Source organism: Macrobrachium nipponense, chromosome 26, assembly GCF_015104395.2.
Source record: "Macrobrachium nipponense isolate FS-2020 chromosome 26, ASM1510439v2, whole genome shotgun sequence".
Lineage (NCBI taxonomy): Eukaryota > Metazoa > Arthropoda > Malacostraca > Decapoda > Palaemonidae > Macrobrachium > Macrobrachium nipponense.
Genome location: NC_087215.1, coordinates 22,311,375 through 22,328,780, shown reverse-complemented (window position 1 = coordinate 22,328,780; position 17,406 = coordinate 22,311,375). Strand labels below are relative to the sequence as shown.

Here is a 17,406-nt window from a genome sequence, read left to right as displayed (position 1 = left end):
TCTTGAGAAAACACGAAGTATAGTGTTACCTCTAATTTATATAGATTTGTACGGGTGTTCCACTTGTTTTTGTGTGTTTTCTAATCACTACGGTGCTTACGACCCTATCCATGCATCTGTATAAATACAGACGTCCACTGCGTAAACGCATATTCACTGTTTAATATGATTTGTTACGTAAGGGATTATATCGCCCAAAATGATAAAATTAACATAGTATATGATTATGAATATTTCAGTAGAACTTCTGGAAACAGACACTCTCAAAGATAAAAAACTCGCAGTAGCGAAATCTCAATGATGATTCGGTGAGGAGGTTCTTGTAGAAAACATGAAGTATAAAAATATATATATTCTTCTGAAGTTTTACATGGTGAAGATCAGGTATGATTGTACAAGTCTTCTAATAACGATAGCTTGATCGCTTCTGCCAATGATGATGGCTAATCCTATTCCTTCTACATGATAAAGCTTAGGTAAAGAGGTACAGGCCTTCTAATGACGATAGCTAACTCTATTCTCCCTGTTCTACATCTCTGTTACAAGTTATGAAGGAAACAGATAGTAGCTCGAACATATGAACATACTATCAGATGACATAGTTACATACGAACACATGACAATCAAATGGAGAACACGCTACAGATCACGTAGGCCGTTTGAATTATAGGTCGCGGTAGTTGTCTCAAGCAGGGAGCTTGGACTAAGGTTATAAACAATTGAATGACTACAGGTGACGGCATGTTATCTTAGCCTACTTTTATTGTATACGTCATCTTTAGCGTCTCTAGTTCCTGATCACATTCCTGCAAGCAATCTGGTTGACCTCTTTAGTTTTAGTCTTTTATATATATGGACTAACATTTCCATATTTTTATTATGTAAACACTTACAGATATACTAGGTACAGATGTTACTTTCTGTTGTGGTGTCTCTTAAAACAAGTTTGAACACCTGGAATTGTGATGTAGGAGAGGCTTGAATTCAAAATCATTGAATAAGTTATAATTGTATGGAATTCCAGGTTGAGAAATAATATAGAAACTTTCATTAAAACAGTTAAGTCATGTTAGCCAATTCAAATTTACTAAATAGCATTTGGATGAAGAAAGAGCTTTTGATTTAGAGATCTAGCATCAGATGATGGAGAGGTGGAAATAAGGGAATTATCAGCAAAAACTTGCATAGAAGAGGTAACGTAAGAATCTTTTAAGATTAACGTAAGAATCTTTTAAGATGGATGTTCACAGTGTAGTGTTGGTTCAAGTGGAAATCAGAATTCATCCCATGGAATCTTGAAAGGGTTAGTAGTTGTACTAAGGGTGGGTGGTTTTCTGTAATTAAGAACTGTCATAGTTTAGAACTATATAATTAATTGTGTGATTTTTCTACAGGCAAATTTTGGATGAAAATGAGAAGGACTTGGATAATCTGGAGGTGAAATTGGAGAAGGTAGGACACATTGTGTTTGTTGAGAAATGTGCAGTTTCATACTATGATTTATGCTACAATTTAGTGTTCAAGTATCAGTGTACAGTATTATGCAGATTTAGTCTATTTGGTAAAAAGGAGTTACCAATGCAAACTTATTAAATATTGCCACTTTAGTTTTGGGAATCTGGTGGACTCTTGTTTCTTGCAAATTCAGAGACCAGGCTGTATATAAGCTTTCTTCAGATGGTTTTTGTTATAATGTTAGGTCGCATTGTGCTACAAAATTTTAATTTTATTCCTATTTTGTGCCACAAAATTTCAACTTTGTTCCTGTTTTATTTTTTAGTTTTATTCTTAGTATGTCCTGTAAAATTTCAATATTGTTCCCATAGAGTCTATTTCAGTATGTTTCTTTTATGCATCAAGAAACTAACTGCAACGTAGCTCACTTACTCATGTGTCTAGTAAAAAGTAACCTTTAGAATTGTCATTTGTTTATAACTTATCAATTCCCTCAGGATTTGAGGCAATTACAAAATTCTTGTCTAATATTATAAGTTACATGTATGGGGAAGTGTCATGAAATTTAGTATGATTCTAAGTCCCTTTCCAGTACTTTATAATGGAATGTACTTGTAACCAACATATGTATAAAAAATGCAAATATAATAGCAAAGTTAATTTGGTCTTCACTTATACTAAAAATATTTTTCTGCTAGATGCGAATCTTCCATAGATCAAATGGGTTTGTCAGTAACCCAGGTAATGGATGATTTTTTTCCATCAGTAATTTTAGTCCCTTCAGAACTTTTTTACTTATGGATTTGTTGCTGTAAATAAAATTTACTGTATAAATCCTTTACAGGTGGTAAAGCATTGCAATCAGATGGTGTTAGCTGGAAAGCAATTCAACCAGGAGCAAGAGTAAGTATTTTTGGCATTATCAATTTAGAGGTTGTCTTAATGATTTTCTAAACATTGACTGAGTTGGTGATATCCACATTGGTCTTTATTGTAATATATATATGCATTATACTGTATGTTCCATTTTATTTTTTCTTTCTCCAGGCATTTGATCCACAGCTTATGGGACCTAGCTGGATATTTTGGAAATGATACAACTGTGCAGTCTGCACTCAATCGTATGCTGGCAGCTCTAGGGGAAGCTGCCAAATATCATGCCATACTTGTAGATCAGGCAGCTCGTGCTATTACCAAGAACTTAGCCAACTTTATCAAGAAGTAAGTGTAGTTGACTGTTTGCTTTCGTATGGCCATAGCCAGTTTGAAGAACAAAATTACTACTTGTACTTCAGTCCATTTGTTTTTTATCATAACTCTCCGTGGTACTGTTATGAAGCTTTGATATGAGCTTATACTGTTTATATTTGTGAGAAGTCTTATTTATTTGTTGGCAATCATGTACGTATTTGAAATTATTGTTTCTCAATTATCCTTTGGAAGTATCTCAGACTTGAGAAGTTAGCTATTATTCTAAGTCACCATCATTATAGGTTTTTTTAACTGTTATATTGAGTATGACCTGTCTCATACAAAGCATTCTGCTCTTTATGAAAATATTTGTTGTACTTTACTTAGTTCTTTGAAAAGTTACTATTCTTATTTGCAACCACTTTTCTAGTGAACTGCGAAGTGTAAAGGATCTGAGGCATTACTTTGAAAAAGTGAGTGGTGACATGGACAATATCCTGCAGAGATCATCTGGAGTATCCAGGACACGTGCGCATGAAGCAGATGAGATGAACAATTTAGTGATTGCCACAAGAAGGGCATTTAGACACACTACTGTAGATTATGTCCATGCAATATCTGTTGCGCAGGGGAAGAAGCGCTATGAAGTGGTGGATGCGGTATGTATTTTCCATTTGTATGTGTTGCTGAATCAGAACTCGGTAACATATCGTAATTTGTGTGTTTTAGCAATTGAATTATTTTGATGGCAGTAAGCTGTAGTTCAGTGATTGTAAATGAACTTTATAAGTGTATGGTTAATGCTATAACTGTATTTAGGTATATATTTTCTTTCATCTTTAAGTCTATTTATGAAATATTAAGTAATGTAATTTCAGTGTTGGTAATGCTGTAATTGTATTTAGGTACTACTTTATAAATTTTTTCCTTTTACTTTTTCAAGTATATTTAGAAGATTTGAAACAAAGGCACTTTAATATTTTATGTTTGTTTTCCAGCTTTTGTCGTACTTGAAAGCCTACAACACATTTTATCATCAAGGGACAGATCTATGTGATGATCTCAAACCATCTTTGGATAAGATCAGCCAAGAGGTAATGATGGAGTTCAGTTTTTTAATTGTTTTTTTTTTTAAGATATTTGGGTAGAAATACCTATAAATGTGAAAAATAAGTTCATATAGTAATTGCTAGCTGGTTATGTTGGGCTAAAATTTTTGCTGTGTTCAGCATACTCCTAGCACTTAGAGATCCATGGTCCAAAGTTAATACTATGTTAGAAATGTTTGGTATGAATGTGGGAATATTAGGCAAGCGTGTACATGGTCCCCCACCCGGACCCCCCCCCCCCCCCCCTGTATTTGCATTCTCTGGATTCATGGACTCACACATTTGCGGATTTCTCTCGGGAACGTTTTCCCGCATTATTCGCGGAAAATTCGCACATTCACAGTATTTTTCTATTAGAAATATCCACAAATTCCTGGTTTTTTTTATCAACTTGATCATAAAATGCACTTTTTGTGATACAACTATTAAAAAAACCAAGTATGAACATTTTTAGTGGGTTTTTCTTGAGTTCTAACTAACAAAATAAGCTGCTTTTATCATTTTTATAGGGGTTCCAAACATTCACGGGTCCTAACTATCACAGGGGGGTGTCTGGTACGTATCCCCCGTGAATACGGGGGGACCACTGTATACCCGTCAGCCAAACTTGAACTGTTTTATGAGTTTGCTCTGTGCTTGTCATTTCAGCTGGGAAGTTCTGAGAGATTTTATTATTATTATTTATTTATTTTGGATGAATCTTAATTGCTGTTAGAGATAGCTTTGATCTCTACGCCGATAGGCGAGGAGATATAAGCAATCTTTAAAAATAGGTAAGTATCCAAATAATAAATTTTATATATATACATACTTACCAAGTAATTACATGATTGGCTATGTAATTATACTTGGTAATTATATATAAAACCTTATTTTAATATAAAAATGTCATTTTCATATACGTAACTACCAAGTAATTACATAGCCAATTATGTAATTGCTTGGTAAGTATATTATATAAAACTTTATTTTATTATGAAAATGTAATTTTACTATTTTGTTATAAAAATGTAATTTTTACTATGAAAATTTATAAATTGCTGCACTGCAGTGGACAGTGGTTTTAGTCATGCCCTCCTTTCAAAGATTTTGCATTAATTTTACATCAGTTTTTTTTTCTTTTTTAAAAACATGGTATCAGTTATGAGTATTAATGTTTTGTTGATTTTGGGTGTTTTGTAAATTGGTATTTTAGGAGCTGAAAATAAATGGAAAGTGTTATTTTAACCAGATGAAAAAGATGTATGATCAGGCAGTGGACCTTTGCCCATTTATTTATCATTAATCCCTTCATTACCGACGGTTTGTTTTGGAGTACACGGAGCACCACCATTCAAGACTATTGCATAGTACCGGGTACATGAAGGTGGTACGTACTTACTACCAACTTTCCTCTTTTCAGTTCTAGACTTCATATGATTCAGTCATTTCGGTTTGAAGGGTTTGGAGTAAAACAAACAGTATTAATGCGCTCGGGAAGGTGGCATGCACTGCCAGGCGTATACGATGAAGCAAAACAAACGTAATTGCTGACTACTTAGATTCAGACATTTGGATATATACGTATTGTGTATACATACATGCACACATACACGTATATATGTATATATATATATATATATATATATATATATATATATATATATATATATATATATATATATATATATATATATAGATATATAGATAGATATATATATATATATATATATATATATATATATATATATATATATATATATATATATATATATATATATATCTTTATAATAAATAATCTAACAATGTTCGTTAGTTAAAAATTGTAAATCTCCAAAAAAATTTCACCAATCGCTTTGAAATTTTGACACAACATTGCATTCGAATATGTGCGTGCTTTTATTATGGGGTTTCATTCTACCTTCCCCCCTCCGAAGGGAGTTGGGGTGTTAAAGTATTCCCTGAAATGGAGCTGGTTCTGCCCGTGAAAGGTTATGTCCGTACACTTACTTACTTTACAAATTTATCATACATAATTTCTGCATACGACTTATCATTTGGAAAAGAATACTATAGGGTAAACATCAGTGACATCAAAGAGTGGAATTTGAGAAAGGGGTTGACAGAAAGAGAATGAGAGGGAGAGGAAGTAAGAGAGAGCAGATGGGGTGTTAGGGAGAAGAAAGAGGAAAAGAGAGAAAGAGAAGAGCGGGTGTTTGGGAGGAGAGAGAGAGAGAGTGTTGGTATTAGTGTGAAGAAAGAGGGAAAGAGACTGTGATTGTTGGAGAGAGTAAGAGAAAGGAGTGAAAGAGAGAGGAAGAGAAAGAGAGAGAATAGGGTGGGTGTTACGTAGGAGAAAGATGGAAAAAGAGACAAAAAAGAGTGGTTGTTTGGGAGGAGAGAGAGAGAGAATTGGTATTAGTGAGAAGAAAGAGGGAAAGAGATAGTGATGATTGGAGAGACAAAGAGAGAGTAAGAGAAGGAGCTTTCTCTTTTCTTTCTTTTCCATTTAACCAGACAGCCATAGCAATGTGTGGCTGGGTACATTATATATATATATATATATTTTGTTCATGAAACTTACCTGTCAGATATAATAATATAGCTGTATTTGTCTTGAAGTCCGACAGAAAGTTCAAAAAAACTTTTCCGGCACACACGGTGGTCGGCCATGTGGTTTAGTACCCATTCCCGCCGCTGGGAGGCGGTATCAGGAACCATTCCCATTTTCTATTCATAATTTTTCTGTCGCCGGTGCTGGAAACACCTGTTTTCAGTACCAAAATCCGTCTTAGGATTTTGGAAACTTCATGGCCGCTAAATATCCTAATTGTCTTTTGATTTATTGACTTGGATTGTGGCTAGGCATACGCTATCTTAAATTGTTTTGAATATGATTCCATTTTTGTATATCTGAATCTAGTTAGGCTAGTTTTCAGAGGGTGTTGTCTGCTAAGATAGGGTGTGGCTACCGAAAGCTTCGGTAGTTCCGCACTCGATATGCACGAGGGCTATGTGTCTTGCTTCTTTGTTGAGATTTGTCATGTAAGGAGTGTGAGACTTTGTCTAATTCCGTAAGGAAGACGTATGATTCGTGTGTACGCAATTAATCAGTAACAAAGTCAGGGTGGGCTAACCTACCTGTAGACTTTATTTTGCCTAACCCTGTAGTATGGCCTACGGGCTATAAATATGTCTCGTGAGGTAATGCCCTTTACGTTATAGATTCCATCTGTATCTTGGAATCTGGGGTGCTCGCTCTCCTATCATTGTGGTGAGGAGTGCTACTTCTGTAGTTGTTACTCCTAACCCTGTAATGTTGCCTTCGGGCCGCCTAATCTGTAGAGGGTGTTGACCTTTCTCTGATACTCTATCGATTCGTAACTTAGAATCGAAAGTGCTGGCTTTGGAGAGCAAGAGTGAAGTGGCTGAGTGCAGTGACAGTGCCCCTTGTGTAGTGGAGGGTGCGTCAAGTCGGCCTTATTTCGCCTCTAGGGCCGGGACCTCTGCTTGACTCCCAGGAACAGGGAGAGAGCATGTCGAAAGCCGAAGGAGGGTTACGAGAAACTCCCACCGATCTGACGTGCCTTCGGCAGACCTGAAGTTACTCCCAGGCTGCCAAAGTGCGTGCACGAATCCTGAAGGATTGCTTCTCGTCCTCCGAAGCGTCCTCCCTGCGCAGGGTTTGGAGCTTTCGGAAGGACTCGCGCCCTCTAAATAGAAGCTTTATAGAAGAGGACGTTTCACGTCCTCTCTCTCTCTCTCGTCATGCGTTGCAGTGAGAAGTAAGAAGGCGAACGTCGCCCCTGAACTCGTGTACGTCTTTCCACCGAGAAAAGGGAAAGCAAGTCATATTAGCAGGACGCTTTTGAGCGCGGACGTCCTAGCTTTGTTGCTGTGAGAATAAGAAGGGCGGTTCCCTCGCCCCGCGTATTCTCACACGATCAACCCTTCACCTGAGACTGCTTCGTGCAGTCGGTTTTCTCTCCGAGATGTCTAATGCTCTTCCTGAAGGCAGTTTCGCTTTCATTGACGCCTGTCAGGAGCGTGACGCTTTTCTGCACGCTTTTTTTTTTGACGCTCGGCTTAGACGGGACGTTCGGATGGACGCCAGGCGCGCGCGGGTGCACGCCAAGCGCGCACCAGTAGACGCCGAGGCCGAGCGCACGCCAGTGGATACCGAGCGCTAGCCGGCGCGCGCCAGTTGGATCACCGAGCGCGAGCGGCGCGCACCAGTAGACAGCCGAGAGTGCTCGCTGCTCGCCAGTGGGACGCCCGAGCGTGCTCGCTGCGTCGCCAGTGGACGCCGAGCGCGCGCCAGCCAGCGCACGCCAGGTGTGTCGCCTGGCTGAACGTTTCTGTTGAAGTCTTCAAGCTGATTTGGGCCTAAAGATTTTTACCTAACTTCGGTGATCCCTTCTACATCGCCTGCGAAGAATGTGAAGTAAGCAGTGCTTCGGAGGAAGCTTAAAGTGAAAAGGCATCTTCGTTTTCGAAACCCAGCAAGACCACGGGTTTCGTGAATTATAGAGGTCTCTGTCGTAATATTGCTTTTCGTAAAGTCCAGGATTGGATGGCGTTATGGAAAGCTCAAGGAAAGATCTCTTTTTGCTCTACCGCAGTCAAGATTTCGCGGTAAGGCAGCTATGGGTTATGTAAAAGCTCGACGTCCTGCACGTCAGGACTCTCGGCAACGTTTCAGTAGGATTCTTGCAAAGGCACTCATCAAAAGGACGCTCTTCAGGGGAAAGCGCAAGACAGGACTTCCTTTGCCATACTGCCAATAAATTTTGATACGGGAGAGGAAGCTGGTTGGAGAGTTTCTTCCTCTTCCCAGGATAATTTTGCAAGCTTTTTAGCCCATCTGAAAGGGCTTTTCAGATGATAAGATTTTGTTAGTTCCTAGTCGGGACTACGCTGCCGAATTGAACATCGTCGTTCTACCTGTCGTAAGCCGTCTCTTAACAGGATTCTTGCCCCTTCCTCGTTTGAGACGGGAATCGAAAATAAAATGCTCGACTTCCTGGATTACGTTTTGTCAATTCAGTGAATTTCCCCCATTGACAATATACTATCGTTTTGTCAAGTAAGTGGGTTATCCCCTCATTGACAAAATATCTCTTTGTCCCCGTAAATGGGTTAGTTCTCATTGACAAACTTCTCATTAACTTTATATTGCGTAAGCGGATAAGCTCTATTGACAAGATTCGGAAGAGCTCTCATTCATCATTCGCAGACTCGTACAAGAAATAGACTTGTAGACTACGTCAATGAACGCTTATGTCCAATAAACATAAGAAGCTTGAGCTGTCCGCTTCAATTCTCTTGAGTTTTGTTCATGAAACTTGCCTGTCAGATATGTATGTAGCTGTATTTCCGAATTCAGCTATAGTATATATGTCTGCCAGGTAAGTATGAAAAAACTTTATTGCAATATAATATCATATTTTGCCTTGCGTTATTTTACTACTGGATGGTTCAAGTCATATACGCTTGCTGTAGTTACCTCTTCGGATGGCAACGAGAGGTCTATTGTCTATTATTTAAGGACATTTAATCGTTACTCCCTTGCAGCCTTCCAGGGAGTTTCCGATTTATCTTTTACCGTTGTATGGTAGTGTTATGACGACACAAAACGCATCTATATATTTAGCGTTTTCTGTTTCGCTTAAATATACCAGCTTGAGAGTCTCTTTATGCTAAAAATTACGGACCTATTTCTTCGTAGAATAGGGTAGCTCGGCAACCAGGCATAAAGTTAAGAGACGACGATCGTAAGCTGCTGCTGTCACTGTCCTCTCCGCCAGTCCAAAACGAGGCAGTACCAGCTCGTTCGCTGTCATGCGCCGTAGGTTACGTCTCTCTCTCCTGCGGGATTGACTGACTGACCGTATCTCTGTGCTGGCAGTTACGTCTCTCTCTCTCCTGCGGGATTGACTGACTAACTGGTATCTCTGCCTACAATCACGGACTTTAGAGCCTAAGATTGAGGGATTTCTTACATGAATGAATAAACATTGCATTCGTTTTGCCTTACTATGTTCTCAGAGATATCTCTTACTCCTTTCGGTGCTCGTTACCGCTGGACGGTATAGGACTATGAGTCTACCGCAACATTTCACTATTATATGCTCTCCTGCTTAGGCAAAGCGCAGCCTTTTTAGGGAAGCAAACATACTGTGTAAGGGTAAATGGATGAGCTTGCTGGGGGACCATTTCTTCCTAAAGAAGTTTGTTTCCCTGAATAGACTGCAATTCAGACCTCTACAGTTTTTTCCTACCGGGAAACTGAAATTTTATTAAAGATCTAGGAATGATTCTGAACATCTCTCGGTGCGTTAAGTATCACTTGAGGTGATAGAAAGAAGGTGCCGGACATCTGGAGAGGGTTTCAGATGTCCTGGATCATAATCTGAAAGAAGTGGAAGCAATTCTGTCGTCCCTCCAGTCCTCGATAAGAGTTTTTGGAACCAGTGTCCATATCAACTCTGATCTTCCACAGCTCTCTCATATCTTAGGAAGTATCTTCTCTCGGTCCCTGTTCGGGTTTACGAGAAAGAGCCTATTATAACAACAGGCGTAGAATGTAACGATCCTCTAGTCTAGAGGTTCATTACAGGATTGCAAAAGTCCGTACGAATCGTCTCGATCGACGGCAGCAACTACTGACTTTTCGAGTGGAATCTTTCTTTAGAAGTATGTTGAGAGTTATGGAGACTTTAGGGACGTCCTTTCATACATCTCTTCGCTATGATATTGAACGAGGATGGATGTTTAGTCTCTTTTCCCCTTTTTCCCCTTTTTCAAAACGCTTAGGAAATGTAATAAGATGATTTATACCATCACAGGGAGCGACAATGACCGCTAATCGCCCCATGTTGGCCTTCAAGATCCTAGATTCACAGAGGTCAACGTCCTTCCAAGGACCTTTTCCGAGAGAGTCGGTCTACTTTAACACGAAAGGTACCTATAACCTCTCCGCTCTGAGTCTCACTACGTCAGACTATCGAGATGTTGACAGCATAAGATTGCCGTCTTTCCTTTCCGTTTGAAGAATGGGATAAGCTGGCAGTCACAACTATTAAAGAATACGCAAATATGTTGTTGACGGCCTTTGGCTCAGAGATTTGCTTCTGTCAAACAACAAAGCCCTTCACGATCTTTGAGTTCCGGTTGGAATCTCGAAACTCGCTCACCATCTACTTTTTGTCCTCACCTGTTTTCTCGGAAGTCAGGACACTCGTGCGAGATCAGGAGACACATAGTAGCCCTGAGTTTCTTGTTGACGAAGTCGGTTGCGTTTACACACCCCCGATGATCGTTTAACATGAGACCAGGTTGGACTGTCAGGCATTCGTCCTTCGGGACTGAATCGCCTTTTTGCTCCTCGCTCCTTTCTCCTGGCACCAAAAGCACGAGTCAGGAGTGGCTCAGGAGTTGATTCGCTAACGACATTGGGTTGCGTTCATACCCCAAGGTTTGCTTAGCTTGAATCGCCCAGGCAGTCCAGACACTCATCCTTCAGCGAAGAATAGTGCCTTATGGTCTTCAGGGTACAGCCTTGCTGTCCTTGATTCGTCTGACTGGTCAACTGGTCGGTCACCTGACTTTAGTACAGACTGACTGACTGTGCATGTCCAGATCGAAGCTTTCAATATGGAACTTAGACATAGTCTGAAGTTCTTGATGTCAAAGCATTCGAACATCTACCTGTTAACTTCTTGCACGTGATCAGGAAGGCCTTTTTCTAACCACCCTAGATACGACAAAGAGGGTTAGTGAGGTTTTCAGCCATCGTCAGAAAGTTTCGGCATTAGAGAACACAAGGCGGTGAGGGCGTTCTCTAAGCCTTCCGTTGTGGCCTAAGAATGGAAACCCGTCTTGTTCTTGGGCCAGGAGCTTGGAATCAAGGATGCACAAGTTATTGGGCAGGAGCCAGAGAGAGTCCTGTGCCCTGTCAGTCTCTCAAGTTTTATCTACATAAAACTCAAGAAAGTCGAAGTCGTACGGACAATCTGCAGTGTTCCGAAAAGACCAGACTTGCCCATATCGAAGAACACCCTGGCTTTATTGTTAAGGAGTTCTTTCAAAAAAGCTCCTTCATTGTGTTGGCACAAAGATTTGAAATCTTTTGATTTGAATGCTCACGAGGTGAGGGCGCGGCCTCTGAAGCATTTCAACAGAAGCATGGCACTCAGCAACATCCTGAGTACCAATGTTTTAGCGAAGCAACTCTGTTTCAATTCACACTCCCTGCGAGATGTGAAGATGGCATATGAGATCTGCTGCTCGCTAGGGCCATACTGTCTGCAGACACAATCTTGGGGGCAAGTAGTACCACTCATCCTATCCTGTAGAAAATGGTTTAGGAAGAGCTCTTATTTAGTAGTTGAGTCGCCGACAACGGTGACTTCTTAACTCTTAAGCCTTAGTTAACACACCTTAACTTTGGCTAGGTTGGTCAGGTGGTGATATATATTTTTATATATATATTTTATTTTACTTTCTTAGCCCTCATGGTATGGTCAATATGGTCTAGTCACGTCGTGGTCTCGCCCCTGTTGACAGATCATCTGGAGTGCACCAGCTATATAGGTCTCTACCTCGCTGGCAACTCTAGTAGCACAAGCAGACTTACGTGGGCAATAACCACGAAGCCAGCAATGCTAACCGGTGGAACCAAGATGTAAATCATTCTTGCATGCATTTGTTTCCCAAAATCCTTCTATTCTGTCCCTTCCCACCTCCAACGGTGGGATTCAGCTATATATATCTGACAGGTAAGTTTCATGAACAAAATGATATTGTTATGATACAATAAAGTTTGTTCTACTTACCTGGCAGATATATATAATTAAGTACCCACCACTCCCATCAGGGGACAGTGGAAATAAAATTATGAATAGAAAATGGGAATGGTTCCTGATACCCGCCTCCCAGCGGCGGGAATGGGTACTAACCACCTGGCCGACCCCACTGTGTGTGCCGGAAGTTTTTGAATTTCTGTCGGACTTCAGAAAAAATACAGCTATATATATATCTGCCAGGTAAGTATGAACAAACTTTATTGTATCATAACAACTATCCTATTATATATATATATATATATATATATATATATATATATATATATATATATATATATAAAGATAAATGCCACGAAGGAAAAATAAACCGAAGGAGGTCTGCAAGATCTTTCGACTTTAAAAGTCCTTTACTGGAGCAGATACTGACATAAACGAGAAAAGACAAAAAGACAATACAAGAAGATTCGTATAAAATGACAGATGGGGATATAAAGAGATTAGTACCTAGAATCCGACCACACCTAGGAAGATAAGGAACCCTTCCCAAACAAGCATAAACAATGGGTGCAATTAAAGGTTTAAGACAATCATCTCAGATACAATTTCCAGACAATTAAAGGATTATAGGTGACAACTATTCGAACTTGGTAAACAAAACCATATTCACAATACATGACAGACATACATTACACAAAAATTAATAACTCTAAGGCAACTGATTTTTATTTAAGTCAGTAATTATATCTTTGAGGTCATTCTTAAACATGTTACAGATACAAGGGTCTAAATGAAAAAGGCCACGACTAACATTGAAATTACAATGAAAAGTAAGTTGTATTAAAGCAGATTCTAAAAGATTTCGTGATAAGACATCTCTTGACCTTGCAATTACTGAACTATCAATCCAATTTATTCGGTGGTAGTTTTCACTTGAATGAATAATGCATTAGATTTTTGCCCAGTTTTTACAGAATATTTATGCTGGCTTAGCCTTACTTCTAAGCCTTTGCTGATTTATCACGTTCCTAACTTCGTGATTCCGTTTATATACATATCTATCTATATATATATGATATATATGTATATATATATTATAATATATATATAATATATATATATATATATATATATCTTATATATATATAATATAATTATTATATATATATATATCATATATCTATACTATATATATATATATATACACCGGCAGTACCCCGGGTTACGACGGGGGTTTCCGTTCTTGAGGCGCGTCGTAAGCCGAAAATCGTCGTAAGCCGGAACGACACTTGGAAATATGCCTTAAACTAAGAAAAAGTTAGAGACCTTACCTGTGACATGCATTAGATTACATGATGTGTAGTGTGGTTATTCCAATGGCAAAGGATGGTTCTTGAAGGTATAATTCTTTATTAAACTCTTGTGACACTAAAAAGCACAATGTACTACACTTAATCCTTAGGGTATACACTAAACACTATACACTATATATTATTGCATTGCACACTTCGTAGTGTACGTATGTATTTGTTAGATCCTGGAGTACACTAAAATCCCAGTCTGGTAGCTCTGGAAGGTAAAAGTATAACACAATTAGTACAAAATACTACACAAAGTCCTGAATACAATATGTAAATTATAGATATCAAGAGTAAAAGAGTTAATGTATGTTAATTAATTCCTTACTTTTAGTTTATAATTCCTTACTTTGAGTTATATCAAGAGTAAAAAAAGTTAATGTATGTGAATTAATTCCTTACTTTTAGTTTAAAGTTGTCCTGCTATGTAACCCTGGATGCACAAAGTCTTATGTGGCCCCATAGCCTACATCATTCAGGGGGTTCTGGAATGTACAAAAAATAATTAGTATGTCAGTAAGTACTCTATGCATAGTAAGTTACATACAGTAATATGCACCATACAGTAAGGTTTAATCACATATATAACATGTATAAAACTTAGTTAATGTATGTTAATTATTCCTTACCTTTAGTTTAATTTTGCATTCATCGTAAACCCTGGATGGACAAAGTCTTAGTGGCCCCATAGCCTACATCATTCAGGGGGTTCTGGAATGTACAAAAATAATTTTGTCAGTAAGTACTCTATGCATAGTAAGTTACATACAGTAATATGCACCATACAGTGGTTTAATATCAACTGGTATGCATTATTGTAAATGATTGGTCTACACCCCCTGTTCAGCAGGGAGTGTACAGTACCATTCCATGAGGGACCTTGATCACTTATCCCATGTGAGAGATCTTGGTCACTTTTTTTTAGTAATATAAACTTACTTAATGTATGTTAATTACTACTATGTATATTCCTTACCTTTATGTTATGTAGTAACCCTGGACAAAGTTTTATGTGGCCCCATAGCCTGCATCATGGAGGGGGTCCTGGTTTTCTGGAATGTACCAAAAAAGTATCAAAGTTAAGTCATGTTATGTATGTTTTAGTAAGTTACATACAGTAACCATAGTACAGTGGTTTATAACATGTACATATGTACATAATCAAACTTGGTTGGAAATTCTTGTAAAAAAAAAGTTTATGTACGTATGTAATATGTACTACTGTATGTAAAAACCTTACTGTTCATACTTTGTTACACTACATGTTACATGTGATACGTATACTTTCCTGAAGGGTTTTTTTCCATCCAAAAATGGTGCTTCTACTTGTAGTAGTTATCCCATTGATGACATTGTAGTAACAAACCTGGAGTTGTGTGAAAAATGTGGTTCTGGAAGGAAAAGTAACAAAATTAGTGTACAAAATATACACTACAGAAGTGTGAATGCATATGTTAATTACTGTAGATATATCAAGAGTACTAAAAGAGTTAATGTATATTAATTAATTCCTTACCTTTAGTTTATATTTTGCATTCATCGTAACCCTGGATGGACAAAGTCTTATGTGGCCCCATAGCCTACATCATTCAGGGGGTTGGGGGTTCTGGAATGTACAAAAATAATTAGTATGTCAGTAAGTACTCTATTGCATAGTAAGTTACATACAGTAATATGCACCATACAGTGGTTTGGTTTAATATCACATATAACATGTAGTATAAAACTTAATTTAGAAATTCCTTACATAACTTACCAACTTTTAGTGAGTCTCAAGCTGTTGACCTAGGTTGGTGGGAGATGGAGGTGGAGGTGTAGAGCATTCATGATAAGGATGCATTCCAAACCTAACTTCAGTGTGCTTTATCACAGATAACAGGCTAGGATGATGGGCAGTCTGGAATGAAGAATTAATATTAAAGGACAGTATGTAACCACTTAGGTGTACAAAATTTTATTGTACTATGCAAACATTAAACACAACTGAGAATTCCTTACCTCCAGCAAAATGAAGACATGTAGGCTATGTAGAGGTCTGGTTTATGTAAGTCACAGGTGCATGCCAATCTGGAATGATAATGTAATAGTACATATGATTATAGTATGTATGTTACATACATAACATGGTTATTACATATGTAATATTAAACATTAATAAAAAAAATGTCCTTACCAAATTCTAGTGGTTGGCTTGCTTACTGGGATGGTCATATGGTACATGAGAGTGGGTGGCTGGGCTATGGAGTGGATGGGCTAGGTGCTTGGGAGTCTGGAATGATAAAAAATATATAAAATGATAGTTACTACTACTGTAACTACTGCACATGTTATTACTGTTTGACAATATGTAGTGTGTAATATGTATGTTCAATATAAAAAATGAAGAATTCTTTTACCTGAAGGAATGGGAGAGGTGATACTACTCGTATCAACTGATTTGGGCTCTGGGGAGGTGATACTTGTATCAACTGATGAGGGAACATCTACATCTGGAAAGAATGATAGGGTACATAATATATTATAAGGATGATAATTGTAGCATATGTACACTTTTAATAAAATTTCTATTAGCAATTTATAAAACATTTTATACAAATTTGTTAAGGATTCCTTACCTGATGTATAGGGCGAGGCATCAAAACCATGGAAAGGCTCAGGGTCATCTGGGTCACTGTCACTATCAAAGGGGTCTGAAATGGAAAAAAAAAAAAAAAAAATAATAAGGTTATGCAACATCAAACACATTATTGTTACCACTATGTAAGTTAGTGTACGTATGTATGTAGGGTGTAAACAATTTCCAACATGAAAATGAGAAAAATGAAATTGCTTACCTGATTGTACACGTGCAGGTGGGCGGGCTGATACAGAGGGTCCAGGTACATGGTGATCTGGAACTGTCACAGGTAGTACAGGGAGATCTGGAACTGTCACAGGTAGTACGGGAGACTGGAACTGTCACAGGTAGTCGGGGGATCTGGAACTGTCACCTTCTGCAATAAAATTACAAATGATGAAGATTAATGAAGTTACAATTTACTCTTACATTTAGTTGTTACATTAAAAATTAACACATTTTAATATGTCACTATGTAAACACATAAAAGTATAAAACGTTCAGAATTCCTTACCAGGACTAGGAGTGGGAGGTGGTGGTACTGGAGACTTGTGAAAGAAAGTGTCAAGCCTGGACTGCACACTTCTCTTCGTCTGCTTCTCCTTCAGGGTCTCCTTGTAGAAAGTCACCAAATCCATGATTCCTCTCTGATTTTGTCAAACCTAGAAACGTTAGGGTCTTCTGCCTCAAAAAAGAAGCCAAGGCTCTCTCCAGATGAGTAAAACCCTCTGACAAGCCTTTCACAGTTAATGACCTGGGTTTTGGCTCTGGTGCCGCCTCCTCTTCCTCAATCATTTGTTGTTCAAGTTCTAGTAAGTCCTCTGCAGACAATTCCTCTCCATGGGAAGCCAGCAGCTCTGTTACATCATCATGTTCAAGATCTAGTTGCAGCC

The 17,406-nt window shown here is 38.3% G+C and overlaps 1 protein-coding gene and 3 long non-coding RNA genes across 6 annotated transcripts in view; 1 reads left to right on the top strand and 3 right to left on the bottom strand.

Moving 5' to 3' along the window:
- Nucleotides 1–17,406, top strand: part of LOC135200058 (arf-GAP with coiled-coil, ANK repeat and PH domain-containing protein 2-like) — a 135,501-nt gene that overhangs the window by 13,148 nt on the left and 104,947 nt on the right. For all 3 annotated transcript variants that reach the window (XM_064228318.1, XM_064228317.1, XM_064228316.1), the window contains exons 3-7: nucleotides 1,395–1,452; nucleotides 2,300–2,358; nucleotides 2,503–2,676; nucleotides 3,077–3,305; nucleotides 3,645–3,740. In XM_064228318.1, the coding sequence (XP_064084388.1) occupies nucleotides 1,395–1,452; nucleotides 2,300–2,358; nucleotides 2,503–2,676; nucleotides 3,077–3,305; nucleotides 3,645–3,740 (616 nt within the window). The remainder of the gene's footprint in view (nucleotides 1–1,394; nucleotides 1,453–2,299; nucleotides 2,359–2,502; nucleotides 2,677–3,076; nucleotides 3,306–3,644; nucleotides 3,741–17,406) is intronic.
- Nucleotides 14,054–15,500, bottom strand: LOC135200061 (uncharacterized). Its single transcript, XR_010311195.1, has 3 exons — nucleotides 15,413–15,500; nucleotides 14,299–14,381; nucleotides 14,054–14,107 (listed from the first exon to the last, which is right to left on the bottom strand). It is a non-coding gene; the product is annotated as an uncharacterized LOC135200061 (long non-coding RNA).
- On the bottom strand, nucleotides 15,689–16,133 carry LOC135200062 (uncharacterized). The gene is made up of 3 exons (XR_010311196.1): nucleotides 16,070–16,133; nucleotides 15,895–15,963; nucleotides 15,689–15,793 (listed from the first exon to the last, which is right to left on the bottom strand). It is a non-coding gene; the product is annotated as an uncharacterized LOC135200062 (long non-coding RNA).
- Nucleotides 16,293–16,779, bottom strand: LOC135200060 (uncharacterized). Its single transcript, XR_010311194.1, has 3 exons — nucleotides 16,731–16,779; nucleotides 16,512–16,586; nucleotides 16,293–16,385 (listed from the first exon to the last, which is right to left on the bottom strand). It is a non-coding gene; the product is annotated as an uncharacterized LOC135200060 (long non-coding RNA).